The sequence below is a fragment of the Pelophylax lessonae genome (genome assembly GCF_965119305.1).
Source record: "Pelophylax lessonae genome assembly, chromosome: 8".
NCBI classification, from domain to species: domain Eukaryota; kingdom Metazoa; phylum Chordata; class Amphibia; order Anura; family Ranidae; genus Pelophylax; species Pelophylax lessonae.
The window spans coordinates 39,109,496-39,129,809 of record NC_138775.1 but is presented as its reverse complement, the minus strand read 5'-3'; the positions used below and the strand labels follow the sequence as shown (position 1 = coordinate 39,129,809).

The following is a 20,314-nucleotide window of genomic DNA, read 5'->3' as shown; positions in this document are numbered from 1 at the left end:
AAGTTAGAAGACAGAAAATTCCATAGCGAAAACAACCGTGCATAAAATAATCCAATGCACTTACATTGGTTGGTGCCAGTCCTGACACTAGGGTAAATAAAAGTTATTATGTATAATAACTTATAGAATTGTTTTTACCCAAGTTGTACTATTTTGTGATTTGCATTTAACATGAAGGGGTGGTTACACTTTTTTTTCTGCAGCCCATGCTGGGTGCACAAAACTAAACACCATAAGTGAACAAAAAAAAAAGCTGCACCTGGCTCCTGCATTAAAAGTGTCCCTGCCAGCTTGCACTACACTTTTAGTATAGTGCCAGTCTTATAGGGGGAATTAGGCCAGAGGGCAGGGTCCAGGAGGCAAATCAGTCAGGCACCCTCATAAAGCGGTCACACTGCTACCTGCTGGTATTATATTACCAGCGGGTGAGGACATTCGGACAGACCGCAGGCCGCCAACCACACCTAATACAACTGGCTCGACGGCCCCAATGCTAATAAGTGTGGCACTGCAACCTAATGCTCCGCCTACCCTCCTCCACCCCCCCAGGTATGGCAGGTATCATGTCAATAATATACCGTAATTTTATTTCTTTAAACATTCTTGTCTTTGAATGAGCATATCGATTTGCATCATATACAATTAAGACTTTTAATTGTATATGATGGCAATAATATTTTGGACCTGCTTACCCCATATGTGCTATCGCACATAGGTGTGCACAGCCTATTGCATTAGGGTGTGCACCTCAAAGCTCAAACACGTGTGTGCATGTGTGTATATATACATATAATACACAGTATTATATATACACACACACACACACATATACATACATACACACACACGGATTGTGTCAGTAGGGCAGTGGATGGTGTCAGTAGTTTTTATTTTTAAATATCTTAGGCTGCACTAATAGGCTGCACTGGTGGCCACTGACGGGGCTACACTAATATGCTGCACTGATGGGCAGTAATGTGACGACACTGATAAGGCTGCACTGATGGGCACTGATGAGGCTACGCTGATGGGCACTGATACACTGTGGTTGTGGTCTGTGGTTCACAGATGAAAGTGTGGGTCATAAACAGGAAGGGGGTGCACAAGTTTAGTCAGGCCTAGGGCAGCACAAAACCGAAATACACTGCTGCATAGTGATACTAACAGCACCCCCAGGGCGCCACTCGTAGGCGAAGCACTTGACACTCCAGGCTCTCTCTCTCTGCCTTCCCAACCAATGACCACACAAGGTAGCACTGTCAAATAAGGAGGCACTGGGTTCCACAGGTCCATCAACCGGGGAATGACTCCTATGTTCCACCTTAGCCAATGAGAGCCCTGGATTCTGTTCCTCCAGGACAAAGCCTTGGAGCCCCCATCATACCATCAAGGAGTGCTATGCAAACAGCCATCCTATCCACAAGGACTGGATAAACTGTGGAGCGCCCCTACTCAACACTGATAAGAACAGGTACTAGTAAGAGGGGTGGTTACATATGCACCTAGTCATTTTATATATTGAATTTTTCCCACATAGCGCTGTACAGATATATATTTTTACCAGATGAGACAGTAAAACCATACAGGTTATGACTGCACGGTCTCGTTGGGGCCCAACCCCCCTCAATAGAAGCCATGGTTTCCATACACTGCACTGATGATGGCCAAACAGCTGTATGCAGTTTGGGATGAATAACTCCATTGTATTCAGCTATATTTGCACTAATACCAGTGGATTTAGATGTGAATCTGGCCAAAGGGGTGTAAAGAAATTATTTGCATGGCTTTGCCCACACAAAATAGAAATAAACCTTTAGGCTGGGTTCATACCTAATTCGGATGCGGCTCACAGTAGGGGTCTGGTGCATCCCCGTTTCCCATTTCAGGGACGAATCAGGCCCAAATATTTCCTGAATTCTGACCTGAAATGGAGCCAAAGACGCACAGAACTCCTGTGAAATGCGCCGCCCCAGAGATGGGTAAACTAGCTCCATTGAGAGCCAGTCACAATCTCCTGTCATGCGAATTGGATGCGAAGAAACCCTCATCCAATTCACATAGATGTGAACCCAGCCTTAATCTTTTGGGGATATAGGATCGAATGACACACATTTAATACATTTTGTTCTAAGTATGCTTCCAGGTTCATAGTCTTATGGACCAGACAGCTGGGGATTTTACACACATTGGGATTGTGTGTAAATCGGACAAGCAGACTACTACCTGTCAGATGGAAATATTCAGACAGCTGCGCTGCTGCCCGATTGCTTCCATACAGCCCCGGCAACATTGCACCCCCCCCCCTGCATGCCCCTACCATCTGAAGGCCCAAGACCGAAATAGCAGGTGCCGCTAGGTACAGGTGAGGGAGCAGAGAGGACACACGTCCGCTCTCCTCCCTACCTTGTTTCTGACCCGGAAACCAACATATTTGACGTCACTTCCAGCTCCCCCTCTCAGTGTCTCCGGCTAGCATGGCCGGGAAGGAATGTATTGCAATGCCATCTACATTGCATTACATTTAGTAGAGCACAAGGTTTTTAAAATATTTTTACATTGTAAAAAATAAAGCTACACCCAAGCACATAAAATCCCCACCCCAAATTTCTGAGCCCCCCCCCAACCCCACATATATGCACGTACAAACAAACGCACGCATTGGGGGGTGCCTACGCATGAAAAAGTCAATTGTGATACACGTTACATATTGCCACGCATTCCGGAAGCGAGAGCAATAGTTCCAGCACCAGACCTCCTCCCTAACGCTAAACTGATGACCTTTGGGAGGCTTTTAAAATGTCGCCTATGGGGCGTGGCTAGGTCATGGCGGTGTGAAGACGTGCTTCTCTGGTGCTCCCGCTCCCTAGCCTCCCTAACCGGCTTAAATAGGCATTTCCAGGCTGACATGAGCACCTACAAGCGGCGGAAGACGAAGGCTGCTTCCCGGGCTACACCATCGGCTCCTATCCGCGGCTTTTTCCAGAGCTCCCCGACCCTGGGATCGCTATCTCCAGTGGTGGGCCTCAGCAGCGGCCTTGCCCGGACTGCCGCCTCGCCACCCCTGCTGCCCGCGTCTCCCCTACTTCCCGCCACCGCAACGATGTCTCAGGGCTCCCTTCCTTCATCACAGACCTCCCTGCTGGTTCCCCCGGAGGAGGAGAGAGACATCTGGGCACTGCTCCGCTCCCTTCCTACAAAGAGGGACATGGAAGACATTGTGGCCCAAGTTGCGGAGCAGCACCGCCGAGATTTCGCGGCCATTACGACTGAAGTGACTCAGGTCAAGGGGCGGGTGGCGGCGGGTGAATCCGCATTGGGAGACCTCCAGTCGAGGGTGGCTCACCTGGAACACATTCAAGCTTCCCACGCCGATGCTCTGGCGGACCACCAGCTCCAGATGGAGGACATGGAAAACCGGAGCCGCAGTAATAACTTGCGGCTCCGGGGCCTGCCTGAGGCGACTGGTCGGGAGGACCTGGTGGTGACGGTCCAGGCCATATTCTCCAGACTGCTGCCGCAAGACCCCCCCCGGTGGACTTTCTCTTTGACCGGGTTCATCGGGCCCTGGGCCCTCGCCCGCAAGATGCAGACAGGCCGCGGGATGTGATTTGCCGCCTGCATAGATACACGGTGAAGGAACAGATACTGCGGGCGGCGTGGTCCCACGGCCCCGTGGACTTTGATGGGGCGCAGATCGCTATTTTCCCAGACATATCGAGGGGTACCTTGACCCGCCGGGCTATGCTGAAACCTCTTCTGGAAAGACTCCAGGACGCCACCTACCGCTGGGGATTTCCTCTGCAACTGACGGTCAGACGGAATGGCTCTTCATTCACCCTCCGTAGACATGCTGATCTCCCGGCCTTGTATCGCTTTGTGGACCTGGCTCCCCAGGACTTGCCGGACTGGATGGCGAGGCTCCCGGACCGTGCGGCTCGTCCCGCGGGCGGTGGTCCATCGCGGACTCGATCAGGAGGATCGCAGCGTTCTCGCAGGTCCGTGAATCCGGGCTCTACTGGTCCGGGGGCGGCCTCCCCGGAAGCTTAACCTACTGCAAGTCTGTCTGTGGCCCTGCGGTGCCCCTTTGTTGTGTCTCCCTCCCTCCCCCCCCATGTGCTCCACGCCATGTCCCACGGAACTGTCCTTCCTGTGATCTGCACTAAGCATCCCCCCGCATGTCCCTTGCTGTTGCCCGCTCTTCGGAACCTGTCTGGTGCAAAGTGACATTCCCTATGCCGTGCGTGCCTTCCCCGCATCCATGGAGTCCGAATGGGGGTTCCTGTCCCTCGGTGCCTTGGAACTATGTGAGCTGCTCGCCTTGGGGGTCCCTCGGCGGCACTAGTTGTCTGCTGCTGCTGCCCCCCCCCCCCCTTTTCCTTTTCCCATCACCTTGACAGGAGTCCTGGACGTGGCTTCTTGGACCTATGAATGGCTGTGCTAGTTCTAGGATCTCATATGTATTGATGTACAAGTTCTATAACACTTCACTTTCATTTTAATGATATGCTCGGCTGAGGTAGATTCAATGTTTTTGCTGCCACTGATCACAGCTCCTCTCATCCTGGGGGCTGAGGCGGGTTTTTTGGTTTTTTGTTTTTCTGTCCTGGGTCTGTCTGACACTGGGGCCAGTCTCTCATCTCCCTCCCCCCATCCTCTACCCCCCTTCCTTTCCCCCTTCCCTTCTTTCCCCCCTTTTTCTAGCTCTTTCCTCCCCCCCTCTCTTTATCTCCCCCTCCTCCCCCCTCCCTTCTCCCCCCCCTTCCCTTCTCCCCCCCCCCTTTCTCCCCTCCTTCCCTTCTCCCCCCCCCCATTTCCCCTCCCTCCCCACCCCCTTTCTCCCCCCCTCCTCTCCCCACCCCCTTTCTCCCCTCTCCCCTCTCCCCCCCCCCTTTTTTTTTTCCCCCTTCCCCCCCTGCTCTTCACCCTTCCTTTGCTCCCTTCCCCTCTCTTCCTCTCCCCCTTTATCTCTCCCCTTGGTCCTCTCTCATCCTGCCCCGTTCCCTCCATCTTCTCTTGTGTCCCCTCAGTTCCTACTGGGGAACAGAATCACGGCAGGGTTTCTCGCTTGGCTCTCCCTCTGTACCCTAGACGCGGTGCTTCTGGAGGGGTACAGTGGTCTACTGAGGTTTCCGGGGACGATGGGGTGGGCATGCACCTGCTGTGCGCTGCACCGGGAGCTTAGGTATGCAATATGTGTGGGTTTGTGGGGGCCCCTGCTGAGTTGTGTTTTTCTCCTTCCCCCCTCTCTCCCTCCCCCCATCTCCCCCCCTCTCCCCCCTTCCCTCCCTGTGGGGCCAAGCCATTCTCATTGGGGTTGTTGTTTGCTAACTGTTTTTGCTCTTATATGACCATGGTTGCGAGGTCGCTTTGCCTTCACGGGCTCCTCGCTAGCTGCTCCTTGGTTTTGCACTTCGTTCTACACTGTTATGCCTATCTATTTGATACTGTTAATATTATGTTTTCTTGCCGGTATGGGGGGGTTCTGGGTAGTGGTCACCTCCCTCTCTCTGTCGTGACCCTCCTCGTTCCCCCAGTAGGGTGTCCCTTGAGGTCCCACCTGCTCTGCCTGTGATTCGCGCGGTGCAGGTCGAACCTCTTGGTACCTTGAGACTTGGTCTCTTTAGTGCGTTTGGCACTGTAGTTCCTCCCCCCTGTGCACCTGGTGTGCACCCCTTTTGGATTATTTCTCCCCCCCCCCTTTTTTTTTTGCTTCCTGTTTTTTCTTCTCTCTTCCCTTCCCTCCTTGTCTCTTTTTTTTTTACCCCCTTTTTTCTTCCTCCCTGCTCTGTCTTTGAGCTTGGGGGTGGGAGACGATGGCTCCCTCACAAGCGGACCCGCTAAGGTTGGTATCCCTTAATGTCAAGGGACTGAATACTCCTGAGAAGCGCTCTATTGTTCTCTCTGATCTTCACCGTCTCCGGGCGCAGGTTTTTTACAAGAAACTCATTTCAGATCGGACAAGCTCCCTAAATTGGGAGACCGACGGTTCCCCACGGTGTATCACAGCTGCTCTTCTGACTCCAAGACTAAGGGGGTGTGTATACTGATTAATAGTCGCGCCCCATGGACACTCTCAGACTCGTGGAGTGACGGCTCGGGTCGCACTCTCTTTGTTAAGGGTCGCCTGGGGGTCCTGTCGGTTACGCTGGTTAACCTGTATTTCCCAAATGCTGGTCAGGTGGCTTTCCTGGAGTCCCTGCTCTCGCGGCTCGAGGAGTTTGCAGAGGGCCAGATTATCCTGGGCGGAGATTTTAACCTGGCGTTGGACCCGGTAGTAGACACGTCCAGGGGTTCCTCTCACCTCTCTTACGCGGCCCTGAAACGTTTCAAAACACTGTTCCAGGCGTTCCGTCTGGTTGATCCCTGGCGTGTTCTCCATCCGGAGACGAGGGACTACACCTTCTACTCCCCCCCTCATGCCTCCTATTCCCGCATTGACTTTTTCTTATTGCCCCAAGCCATGCTGCCGCGTGTTGTCTCGGCTTCCATCGGATCTATTACGTTCTCCGACCATGCCCCGGTCCTTTTAGACCTGGACCTGAGCTCCTCGGATCGCCCGCAGTGGCAATGGTGACTAAACGATAGTCTCCTCCATGACACGGCTGTTGTAGAGGAACTAAGCTCGGAGCTTAGGGGTTTCTTTGCCGCTAACGCTACGACCGAGAGCCCCCCCTAATGGTGTGGGAGGCACATAAGAGTTACATGTGTGGAGTTCTTATCAAGATAGGGTCGCGACGCAAAAAGGAACGTGCTCAACAGCTGAGTGATCTCCTCTCTAAGATCAGCAAACTGGAGCTGGTCCATAAGCGCTCTCTGGCTCAGGCTGCTCTGCACGAGCTGACTGTTCTGAGGGAGCAGCTGCGATCCTTGGTCCTTTCGGGTGAAGGCGGCACTGGCTAAATGTAGACAGACCTTCTACGAGCACGGTGACAAATGTGGAAAGTTGTTGGCCCGCGCACTTCGTGCGCAGGGGGCCCGCACCTTCGTTCCGGAGCTCTCGACATCTGAGGACCGCAGGGTGCATTCTACAACTGACATCGCTGAAGCCTTTCGTCAGTATTATTCGACTCTTTACAACTTGTCACCGGATTCACCGGCCCCTCCCGGGACTGAGAGGATCGCGGCGATCTGATCCTATCTCTGCGCTTTGGGTTTCCCCTCCCTTCCTGAGGAGGAGGTGGGGAAGTTGGATGAACCTTTACGCCATGGTGAACTGTTGGCGGCTCTGGGGGCGACGCAACCCGGGAAGGCCCCTGGCCCGGATGGCTATTCCATTCGTTACTACAAGTGCTTCATTGACCTCCTTTCTCCTCATTTCCTCGCGGCATATAATGCTACGGGTGAAGGTGCGGTGTGCCCGACGGACTCACTTAGGGCGCACATCGCGGTTCTCGCGAAGGAAGGTAAAGATCCCCTGGTCTGCGCCAGCTACAGGCCTATCTCGCTCCTGAACGTCAACCTAAAGCTCTTTACTAAGATCCTGGCCTCTAGATTGGCCCCGCTACTACCGCAATTGATCCATGACGACCAGGTGGGCTTTGTCGCTTCTCGGGAAGCCCGCGACAATACCACTAAAGCGCTTGACCTGGTTCACCTTGCCAGTGCCCGCCGACTCCCGACTTTGCTTTTGTCCACGGATGCGGAAAAAGCATTTGATCGGGTGAACTGGGAATTCCTCTTGGCTTTAATGGAGCACATTGGAGCAGGGGAGCGGCTTGTGTCTTGGGTTCGAGCTATATACTCAACCCCTTCGGCGAGAGTGAGGGTCAACGGTCATTTGTCTGACCCCCTGGTGATCTCCAATGGGACCCGGCAGGGCTGCCCACTCTCCCCGCTGATCTTCGTTTTGACCCTCGAACCTTTCCTGCGCACTGTGCGGGCTAATGCCGATATTGCTGGGGTGTCGGTCTCCCCGACGCTTTCCCCTAAGGTGGCTGCGTACGCAGATGACCTCCTCTTTTTTCTTACGAAACCCCTAACCTCTTTGCCCAATTTAATGAGAGAGAGTTCCGCATTTATGAATTCCTTTCATTCTATAAAATTAATCAGACTAAGTCTGAGGCCCTAGCGGTGGCAATCCCGCCCGCTCTCTCCGCTCTCCTCCGGGCGGACTTCCCCTTTAAGTGGGGATCGTCCCATATTCGCTATCTGGGGATTTCTCTACCTCACTCACTCGACAGAGCTTTTGACTGCAACTTTCCACCTTTACTGACACGAATTAAGAAAGATCTCGATGACTGGCACGGGGGCTGATTCTCGTGGCTCGGGCGTTGTAATATCATAAAAATTAATGTGATGCCCCGCCTGTTATATGTGTTCCAGGCTGTCCCGGTGACCGTCCCGACCTCCTTCCTTCGAAAGGTGAATCGATTGTTCTGGGAGTTTCTATGGCGTAGGGGCTCCCCGAGGCTGGCGTTACGTATCCTGCGCATGCCTAAATTGAGCGGAGGCATGGCTCTACCGGATGCTGTGGCCTATTATGAGGCATGTCACTTATCCCGTATCCTAGACTGGTACCGCCACGACTGGAGCGGAGCACAGTGGTTACCCCACCCGAGGCCTCTCTGTGGACTCCCTCCGCCGTTCAGAGGGAACTGTCAGACCACCCGACCATTGCCACGGGGGCACACTGGCTGCTCTGCCGTCTCCCCTCCTCCCGGTGGTTGATAGCCCTGACTTCCCACCGGGGGTGGATCGACCGGGATTTCGGTCCTTGCAGGATGCTGGACACGGTCAGGCCCGCCACTTTGTGCGGGACGGGTCCTGGATCACTAGGTCTCGCCTCCACTCTGATACCACCTTCTCAGAGCTGAACTTCTGGCAGCAGGTACAACTTTCTCATTTTTTGCAATCTCTGCCTGCAGCGCCCCTGTTTACCAGACGTCTCACGTACTTTGAGGAACTTTGCTCTGTTTCGTCTCCTTTGCGACACACTACTTCCCTCCTATATAGGACTCTGGTCACCCCCGAGGCGCCATTTCGCCCACCCTACATTGCACGATGGGAACAGGATCTCGGCCTGACCTTCACCGATCAACAAGTTGAACGCCTGCTGTTTTTCGCATACAAAACTTCGATCTGCTCTCGCTACCACAAGGTAGGATACAAATGTCTGACTAGGTGGCACTATACCCCGGTGCAGTTGAGTCGGATGTTTCCGACCAGTGGTGACACCTGTTGGAGGTGCGGGAAAGAGTGGGGGACGTACCTTCATATTTTCTGGTCATGTGAACGGGTGCAGCCATTCTGGGCTTCGGTGCGCCTCATCGCCCAAAAATTCATATTAAACTGTCTACACTTAGAGCGCTTCTCCTTTTTGTTTTTTTGCTCTAACAGAATCTCCTCTTGGTCTGTGGAAGAGCGGCTCAGTGTTTATGGACTACTCCTTTCTGACTACACGTCGATCCCATACAATACAGTAAATTTATTCCATCAGCTTTATTTAGTGTTTTGCTTTTGTCCTTTTCCCTCCCCCTCCCCCCCCCTCCCCCTTCTCCTTGCTTTTTTAATTGACTCATCATACCCATCCCCTGTGTTGGAGGTTTTTAGCGCTCTGGTTTCACATATGCCCAAAAATTCACAGACCATTCTTTGACGCTAGACCCTGCGCTTTTCCTTCTCCACCATCACGAGTTCCCGAGGGCGTCTTATAAGAAATCCATCTTGCCGTTGCTGTTCACGGCAGCGAAAAGTTGCATCCCCCCCCTCTGGAAGCAGACTCAGCCCCCGACCGTGGCCATGTGGCTTAATAAAGTCAAATGCATTAATGAAATGGAAGATCTGATAGCGACGGAGAGGGGAACCAGAGAGAAATTTACAAAGCGCTGGTACTACTGGCACGAATTTACGTTCTCTGCGGAGTACCGTGACTTGCTGCTTTAATGCTCTAATATTATGGGTGCCGCCGGGCCATGTGGTCCCCCACCCCCCCCCTTTTTTTTTTTTTTTTCCTTCCTCCCTCTCCTTTTCTCTCCCTCCCCTTTTCTGGCTGTCCCTTCTTTTTTTTCTTGTTTGCTCCTCCAGGCATATTTCTCTAGTTTTTTATCAGATCCTCCTCTTGCTCCCGGTTCGGACTTACTGACGGTGATTCCCCCTGACCCTGGGGAGTGTCTGGGAGGCCGTTGGGGGGCATCCCCCCCGCGCACCTGATTCCGGCCATATGTTTGATGCCGGTGGTGACGAGGGATTGCCCCACCATGGCCCTTAGGCTCCTGGCTATGCGCTTGATCCCATATCTCTTTTTGTGCTGGGTTTCGGGGGGCTGATATGGTCTGCTCAAGTTTATGTGTTATCCTGCTATTATATGCTGTAAATTTGGATCGAGAGCTATGTTTTCTACTTTTGTATTGTTCAAATGCTCATTGTGTTTATCTGGTGACTTGTATTATGCCTTATTTCTATTTAAATAAACGAATTTATAAAAAAAATAAAATGTCGCCTATGGAAAATATAGGGAAGTTTGTTGCCATTCCACGGGGCACGCAAATCTAAGGTTTGACAGGTTGGGTATCTATTTACTTGGTGCAACCTCGTCTTTTACATTTTAATAAACAAAATTGGGTAATTTTTCGGGTTTGTGTGCCCTCAAATTATTTTTAGTGCATATTTCACTGAAATGTGTTTCCTAGACCTTTGCGATAATAATGTGTGACATAAAAAAACAGGAACTACCACTATTTTATTCTCTATGGTGTCTGCTTTCAGAAACTATAAAATATTGCCACGCATTCTGGAAGCGAGAGCAATAATTCGAGCACCAGACCTCCTCCGTAACGCTACACAGATGACCTATAGGGGGCTTTTAAAATGTCACCTATGAAAAATATAGGGAAGTTTTTTGTCATTATACGGCGCACAGAAATCTAAGGTTTGACATGTTGGGTATCTATTTACTTGGTGCAACCTCGCCTTTTTATATTTTACCAAACAAAATTGGGTAATGTATTGGGTTTGTGTGCCCTCAAATTCATTTTTGCATATTTTTTTACTGAAATGTTGCGTTTCCTAGACCTTTGCGATAATATTGTGTGACATAAAAAAATAGGAACTAAAACTATTTTATTCTCTAGGGCAGTGATGGCAAACTTTGGCGCCCCAGATGATTTGGAACTACATTTCCCATGATGCTCACCTACACTGCAGTGCCTGAGCATCATGGGAAATGTAGTTCCAAAACACCTGGGGTGCCAAGGTTCGCCAACACTGCTCTAGGGTATGTGCTTTCAAAAACGATATAATGTTTTGGGGGTTTTATGTAATCTTCAGACCTAAAATTATTTTTTTGGCAAGTATGCAAAAAATGCAAAATTGGCTCTGGCAGCGAATGAGTTCAAAGCACTAAGGTTACCTGAGAAAGTAAGGCTTGGCATAGAATTTGAAATCATCTCCATCAATGTAGATATCAAACTCCGACACCCTGGCATAGGGAACTTTAATGGTAATAGTGAGGAAGTCTGCATCCTGGGTGATATCAAAAGCCGGTGTGATCATATTGAGTCACCCTAGAAAACAATGGAATATATTAGTAAAGGGAAAGTGAATAAAAGTATAGAAGTGGCCGGTACCTGTAAAACAACCTAGACATCTCAAGGAAATCTCTTACTGTAATACCATGACACAGACAGGACAAGTGACTGAGTTAGAATATTATGTGAAATAGGATTGTTACCCATAGCAAGAAGTTAACATACCAAAAACAACGGGGTTTCGAGCATTAAGAATTAATGGCACCCCACCCCTTCTGCGTGTTTCTCTGTGGGTCGAGAATGCACGCGATTTTCCATGCTTTTTCTCCCAACTGCCAACTTATATTCCAGTGTTGCAGGGGTTACCAGCTGCTGCAAAGGGCAGAATTGCGCTACTTACTCACCCCTTCTGCCCGCCTCCCCTATTTATAGAAGCTTTTAGAATAGAAACTATTCTCTCCCAGAGTGCCAAAGCATTCTGTGAATGGAAGACAGGCACATGAATGACAAGATCCACATCCTCCAATCACAGAACGCTTTGCATACTGGAGAAAAACAAATACAAGTTCCATGAATGGAGGAGGCAGGTGGAAGGGGTGGGCGAGCTGCACAACTTCACATACACACCATTTGATTATAAAGTGAAACTTTACCCTCCACATCAACTTTATTTCAATCACCTCCTGCCCTGCCCCTCTCTAACAGAATTGGGTATATTTTGTAGTTATTAAAGGGGGGGTACCTTTTATGGGTACCCCTCTCTGCACATCTTTATTTCTGGCCGATGCCTAAACGACGTGTACAGTACCCACAGCATCCAGATTTTTTTCGGCCGAAAAGTCGGAGTTGGTTGTCGGAAGCATCATACTAACAAGCCGAAAATCGGCGAATCGGTCGGACGAAAATTCCCTGCCGATTTTCGACGCGTGTGTACGGGGCTTTAGACTCCATTCACACCTCAGCGTACTGCAGCGACACCTGCTGCACCGCGGTTTTTTAACTATTTTTTGTGGCACATTTTTGGAGCAGCACCATTCATCTGAATGTGCCTCCTTCTGCTCCAAAAAAAAGCACGACACAAATTTTGGCATAGAGCCAGTCATGATATTTGCTGCAAATTTTGACATTCGCTGCAAAATTGCATTGCATTGCATTTAGGATGCCATTGTGTTTTGCTGCAATTCTGCCGGTGATCCCAGTACGCTCAGGTGTAAATGAAGCCTTAGGGCTTTTTCACACGGTCCGCCTTCGTAGGCGGATCCGTGCTGCTCAGTGGGGATCGATCCGCCGATCCCCGCTGAGCCGGCGGATGACAGCTCCGTCTCCGCTTGCAGTGCGGAGAGGAGGTGTCACAGCCCCCGTTGCTCTCTATGGGGGATCGGATGAGAGCGGACCGCCTGTCCACTCTCATCCGATCCGATTACTGAACGGATGGAAAAATAGGGTTTCCATTCGTCCAGATTTCCGTCCAGACAGAAATCATCCAGACAGGATCGGATACGGATGGCAGCGGGTGTCAGTGGACATATCTCCGCTGACATCCGCTGCCCCATAGAGCTGCATGGAGGATCCGATCAGATCCGCCTAAAAAACTGACAGGCGGATCGGATCGCCAGTGTGAAAGAGCCCTTAGGCTTCATTTAGATGTGCAGTTGGGGGGGGGGGGGGGGGTCATAGTTATGCAGTTGAGCCGCCTACCATGCAAAACAGGTGCTGAGGAGTCATCACATTGCTTCCTCACCACCTGTCAGTAGCCTCTGAAGGGCGATCTGAACATGGATGGGGCTACAGAGTGATTGGGGGATTTATGCACTAATCCATTCTATCAGCTATACATATCCCTAATCCATATCTATCTATCCATTCATCCAATCAGGCAGGCCCTTGTACCATATAGTTGATAGAAGATCTGAAGGAGATTATATTATTATATTATATATTGTATTCTATGGTCAGCCATTGATAGTTCATTTAGAAAAAAAAAAAAAAAACTTTCTGCCAATACAGACTGAGACTCCTAGCAGCGCTCCTAACCCCAAAACCCAGGGTGCCCAGCTGCGCCCTATCTGCTGCACACACCGATCCTTCCGTACATTACACCGACTATCTCACCACTGAGAACTCACACCTCACCAGACACACCGGCTACTCACATGCAGCACACAACGAATTCTACTTCCGGGACTGCACGTGTTAAAAAAACGAGACCAAAACGAGCACTCTGATTGGACTAACTTCCTCTGTTGTCCCGCCCATCCACCAATCACGCGCTGCTACGGGAAAACTCCAAGGAGGATTGGTGGAGGCGGGGCGAGCTAAAGGCAGGACGTCCTTTGATTGCAATGAGTGGCTAAAATGAAGGAGGGCGCGGTTACAAGTTGGACGCTTGTCAGGTTTTATGGTTTCCATGGAGACCGGAAGGAAATGTTCTTTTTCAGTGATACATTGTAGCAGTTCTGTACTTCCCTGATCAGAGTTTTATCCCAGGAGGAGCCGGAATGGGGGGGGGGGGGGCCAAGAGAGCGCAGAAGGGGTTCAAAGTAGGCGCTAATAACCTCCTATTAGGGGTTGATTGGCTAAATTCAAATAGACTGTACCCTCTGCAAGTGCAGTTGCTCCAGAGCTTAGTAAATGAGACAAAGGGGTTGATTTACTAACGTTATAGACTGTAGACTTTGCAGAGTGCAGTTGCTCCAGAGCTTAGTAAATGAGGCTTTACTTTGCAAAGAATACCCAATGACATGCAAGGAAAATAAAAAAAACAGCATTTTTGCTTGCACATGATTGGATGATGGAGGTCATCAGAGCTTCCCCTCATTTACTAAGCTCTGGAGCAAATGCACTTGCAGAGTGCACAGCCTAATTGCCTTTAGTAAATCAACCCCAAAGCTTTTCTTTGTAAAGAATACCCAATCACATGCAAGGAAAATGAAAAAAAAAACATTTTTTGCTTGCACATGATTGGATGATGGAGGTCATCAGAGCTTGCCCTTATTTACTAAGCTCTGGAGCAAATGCACTTGCAGAGTGCACAGCCTAATTGCCTTTAGTAAATCAACCCCAAAGCTTTTCTTTGTAAAGAATACCCAATCACATGCAAGGAAAATGAAAAAAAAAAACATTTTTTGCTTGCACATGATTGGATGATGGAGGTCATCAGAGCTTCCCCTCATTTACTAACCTCTGGAGCAAATGCACTTGCAGAGTGCACAGTCTAATTGCCTTTAGTAAATCAACCCCAAAGCTTCACTTTGTAAAGAATACCCAATCACATGCAAGGAAAATGAAAAAAACTGCATTTTTTGCTTGCACATGATTGGATGATGGAAGTCAGCTGAGCTTCTCATTTACTAAGCTCTGGAGCAACTGCATTTGCCTTTAGTAAATCAACCACCTATTAGGGGTTGATTGACTAAATATAAATAAACTGTACCCTCTGCAAGTGCAGTTGCGCCAGAGCTTAGTAAATGACACAAAGGGATTGATTTACTAAAGTTAGACTGTAGACTTTGCAGAGTGCAGTTGCTCCAGAGCTTAGTAAATGAGGTAAGGCTTTACTTTGCAAAAAATACTCAATCACATGCAAGGAAAATGAAAAAAAAAAAAAAAAACAGCATTTTTGCTTGCACATGATTGGATGATGGAGTTCAGTAGAGCTTCTCCTCATTTACTAAGCTCTGGAGCAAATGCACTTGCCTTTAGTAAATCAACCCCAAAGCTTCCCTTTGCAAAGAATACTCAATCACATGCAAGGAAAAAAAACACATTTTTGCTTGAACATGATTGGATGATGGAGGTCATCAGAGCTTCCCCTTATTTACTAAGCTCTGGAGCAAATGCACTTGCAGAGTGCACAGTCTAATTGCCTTTAGTAAATCAATCCCAAAGCCTCAATTTGCAAAGAATACCCAATTACATGCAAGGAAAAGGAAAAAAAATAAAAAAACCTTTTTTTCTTGCACATGATTGGATGATGGAAGTCAGCAGAGTTTCCCTTTCATTTACTAAGCTCTGGAGCAACTGTTTGCCTTTAGTAAATCAACCCTTAGGCTCCTATTAGCACCTACTTTGCGCAGATTTAGTGCCTGTTCTGCCATCTCTTAGGCACAGGTAGGATTTTTGTAATTTTATGCAATAATACCTGTGCTTTGTCATTTCTAAACAATCAATGACTATTGCTATGAGTAAGAGAACTTTCAGCCCTTTGCTCACACATCTGTTTTACCACTTATACCTACAATTACCACTTCAACTCCAGAAGGTTTTACCCCCCCCCCCCCCCTTCCTGACCAGGCCATTTTTTTTGTGACGCGGCACTGAGTTAATTTACCTGACAATTGCGCGGTCGTGCGACACTGTACCCAAATAAAATTGATGTCGTTTTTTTCATACAAATAGAGCTTTCTTTTGGTGATATTTGATCATCTCTGCGATTTTTATTTTTTGCGCTATAACACAAAAAGAACCACAATTTTTTACTTTCTGCTATAAAACTACAGCAGCTTCAATAAGTCAAACGTTTGACTTAAAGCGGAGTTCCACCCTGGATTTTTTTTTTTTAATACCCCCGGGACAGTCAGGGCTAGTGCATTCCACAATGGCTAGCCTCTGATCTGTCCCGGGTTGCACTTACCTGTTAGGACAAATACTTACCTTGCAAACGTCTTGTCCAGCGCTGCCATCTCAGATGTGGGCAGCTTGAAGCCAGCGCGTCCTCTTCGGCGTCTTCTTCCGCCTTCTTTGGTCCCACGATGCTCTGCGCCGGCCCCGACGTCACTTCCGGGTCGCGCGCGTCATCCCTCCACAGCTTCTGGGCATGCCCAGAAGCTGTTTAGAAGGGGATGACGCGCGCGACCCGGAACTGACGTCGGGGCCGGTGCAGGCGCAATGATTCCTGGGAGCTATGACGTCCAGCTCCCAGGAATCATTGCAGAGCCAGGAAGTGACGACGGGCCGCGGCCGAGGAAGGAGGAAGAAGGAAGTAAGGTAAGTATATTTTCTTCGCTACGAGGTAAGTAAAAAAAAAAAAAAATATGCGATTATCCATTTCTTTTTCAGGTGACCCGGAGCGAGAAGATGGAGGTAAGTATAAAAATAGGGTGGAACTCCACTTTAACTCAATTCACTTGAATGGGTCACATTTGGTGATTCTAAGGCCTACTAAACATGAGATGCTTCATATTTTACTTATGCTTCCCCCTTCGGCTGCCATTGCATAGTTTAGGTGAGCAGTTGGGAGGTGGTAAAACAAGGATCAACTCCAGTATTACCACTCCCCGAGTCCCCAGCCACCCATGTGAAAAAGGCATTAAGTCAAACTATTGGCCAAATCAGAAATTACATATGAATCAGTCTATCAGCAGCATTAAAACAGAACATTACCCCCCCCCCCCCCATAGCCCCAATATAAAACATTCCTGGAGTTCTGCTCTAAGACCCCGTTCACACTGGGGCGCCTGACAGGTCGCCGTAGGTCGCCTGGCATAGAGAAGCTGTGGACCCGTTCTAATAGGAGCGACACAAGTCGCTCCGACTTAGAAAAAGGGTCCGGAGCTTCTTTGGGGCGACCCGGAGCGACCTGCATAGACTTCAATGTTATGAAGTCCGTGCCGGCCGCTCCGAGGTCGCGGTGCGAGCAGCGCGCCGCGACCTGTGAGGTCGCCCCGGGAAGTCGGATCGCCCCAGTGTGAACGGGACCTTATAGAGCTGTTTTTGTTTTTATGAGTCTTTTTGTAACAATTGTATTATTTATTGATCCTGCCAGTAGTTCCTTTCACTTCTTCTTTTCGGGCTCTTTCACACGGTCCACCTCCGCAGGCGGATCCGTGCTGCTCAGCGGGGATCGATCCGCGATCCCCGCTGAGCCGGCGGATGACAGCTCCGTCTCCGCTTGCAGAGCGGAGAGGGAGGTGTCTCAGCCCCCGCTGCCCTCTATGGGGGATCGCATGAGAGCGGACCGCCTGTCCGCTCTCATCCGATCCGATCCCCAGGACAGATGGAAAATAGGGTTTCCATCCGTCCGGATTTCACAGACAGGATCGGATGCGGATGGCAGCGGGTGTCAGCGGACATGTCACCGCTGACATCCGCTGCTCCATAGGGCTGAATGGGGCATCCGATCAGATCCGTCTAAAAAACTGACAGGCGGATCTGATCGGACCGCCCGCGTGAAAGAGCTCTTAGGCTGTTTGTTTTGCAATGAGATTACACAGAAGCTGGAGCAATGCTACAAGAATTAAAGCCTAAATCCAGGTACACACTATTCGTTTTTTTGGGTTTAACAAAAAAAAAAACTGTCAGCTCCAGTCGGAGACGCTGTACTAACCATGCGAGGTTAGTACAGCGATCTCCCCCGCAGTGCTCTTGTGTTCTGACAGGCCCCCCCCCCCCCCCCATCACAACACTACAATCAGCGATCTCCCCCATTAGCTAATAGCGCTTATTGGGAGTCAGTCAGATACTGGTTTTCCAGCATGCTCGTCTGACAGAAGCCGGCTGGACAGACCGATATACACATGGGCCGAATGTTGGCCATTTTTTTTTTTTTTAACTGGCCATTGTCTACCGACATTTGGCCCATATGTACCCGGTGTTCTGCTGAAAATTCCAATACACCAAAATCTCCAACCACGTCACTTCCGGTGACTCTACAGAAGGAATAATTGGAGATATAGACGAGTTGCAGTTTTTACAGACCACCAGCAGCCAGCGCACTCCGGTACGCGCTATAATGACTGCACATTGTTAGTAATGGCTGCTATTAACCAACAACATGGCCGCCTCCATGGCGGCGACAACGTTTTCCTCCTTACCCGGTGTTCTGTGAAAAGAGGCAACTGCTCATGTACGGGAGTGTATTGGCTGCCGGTGGTCTGTGAAAACAGCAACTCGTCCAAATCTCCAATTATTCCTGCTTTAGAGTCACCAAAAGTGACGTGGTTGGAGATTTTGGAGAGTTGGAGTTTTCGACAGAACACCGGCTTAAGTTTAGCTAAAAATGCAAGCATTAAAATCAACACAAGGGACATATCCTACAATTGGTGTGATGTGACCTTCTTGATTCTTCATGTTTTAGGAAAATCTTCATCTACTACAGCTTCTATGAATGACTAAGGATCTATGAATAGAGGTGCCAAAGCTATCAATCATCCACCCGTCTCCCCATTCAGAGATTCTGTGTCACTCTTAGAAAATGTAGTATAGATTCAATGAATGGCAGATCTGGCAGGAAAGGGCCGGCATAGTCAGGCTCTCTTGAGAGCTTCTAACAGCCTTTTAGCTATATTAACCCCTGCTGCACCAGAAGATTATGGATTAGGAAAGATGAAGATTTCTAAAATAATAAGAATCAACACAAGGGGCACATCATACTAGTGTAGGTGCTAGAGATAGAGTATAGTTTTGGATCTTTTCTGCTTACCAAAAGGATTGCCAGGTAAATCTATATTGTTCTCTGCCTACCAGAGAGCAGGATCTGCTAGTGAGCTCTGCTCATGGTAGGACCCTCTCCTATAGTCTCGCTGCAAGTGGAGACCTAAATTAAAGCCTTGCTTGATACGGGAGCCCAAGTGACACTATTATACTGGGACTTCTATGATAAACACTTGAAGCATATTCCTCTGTGCAAGCTGGAAGAATTGGGGATCTGGGGCAGTGGCACCCAAAAGTTTACATATGATCTTTGACCCTTCATTGGCGGGGAAGCAAGAGACCTTTGATGCGCTAGCAGTTGTTTGTCCTCGGCCTCGGGGAGCAGGACAAAATTCCTTGTTGATAGGAACCAACACTGACTTAGTGCGAAGACTACTCATCCCCTTAGCCACCAAGAGCTTGGTCACATAAGAGGTACATCAGTTCAGGCAAGCTTTTTAGCGTGTGGTTCAGGAACAAAGGGCACCAGTTGAAGGAGTGGGGAAGTTATGTCAAATGGACACTCGAGAGAAGGTGTTGCAGTCCGGAGAGAGTATGTGTGAAGGTCACTATCAAGTTGTCTTGGGATCAGCTAGGTCCATTCATGGTGTTGGAAACCGACCCATTGGGAGAAAAGACAGGAATAGAATTGATCCCAGAGATTGTGCCCACTAAGAAGTTGTCAAAATCTGGGGGGAGGGTCCTGGTCAGTATCCGCAACATTACAGGACAACCTGTCGGCCTAAAGCATCAGATGGTGCTAGGACAGGTGAGTGCCACTCCTGTGACACTGGATGATTTTGTTCAGAAGGCCGCCAGAGAGGACCAGGAAAGGCATTTTCAGGTCCAACATCCTGCTTTGCCTCTCAAGTGGCGGGAGAGGATCAAAGCCCAACTAGCAAGGTGAAAAGAGATGTTTTCCAAGAATCATTTTGATGAGGGTTGTGCCAAGAGTGCTCCACACAGAATTCGGCTGAGTGAAGACAAAGCCTTCTGGGAGAGAGCACGGCAGATCCCTCTGAGTGACCTTGAAGACCTTCGGGAGCAACTAGCCGAGCTGAAGAAGTCTGGGGTCATTAGGTAATGCAGGAGCCCTTACGCGTCCCCCATTGTAGTAGTGCGTAAGAAAATTTGAACCATTTGGATGTGTATCGACTACCAAACCCTAAACCGAAGGACCATTCGCGATCAGTACACTACCCCTCGGAAAGAAAATGTGTTGCAGTCTCCAGCTGGAGCAAAGTGGTTCAGTGTGTTAGATCTGAAGAGTGGGTATTACCAGATACCAATGCACCCGGATGACCGGAAAAAGAGGGCCCTTATCAGCCCATTAGGATTCTTCGAGTTTGATCACATGGCACAGGGATTTGCGGTAGCCCCAACCACCTTCCTGAGGCTGATGGAGAACACAGTGGGAGATATGAATCTGATAGAGGCAC

At 49.4% G+C, this 20,314-nt stretch overlaps 1 protein-coding gene across 1 annotated transcript in view; it reads right to left on the bottom strand.

Annotated features, from left to right (window-relative positions):
• Positions 1 to 11,497, bottom strand: part of SHQ1 (SHQ1, H/ACA ribonucleoprotein assembly factor) — a 197,045-nt gene extending 185,548 nt beyond the window's left edge. Inside the window, exon 1 of the mRNA XM_082266435.1 lies at positions 11,348 to 11,497. Within this exon, the coding sequence (XP_082122561.1) occupies positions 11,348 to 11,490 (143 nt within the window). The 5' untranslated portion in view covers positions 11,491 to 11,497. The remainder of the gene's footprint in view (positions 1 to 11,347) is intronic.
• Positions 11,498 to 20,314: the final 8,817 nt, after the last annotated feature.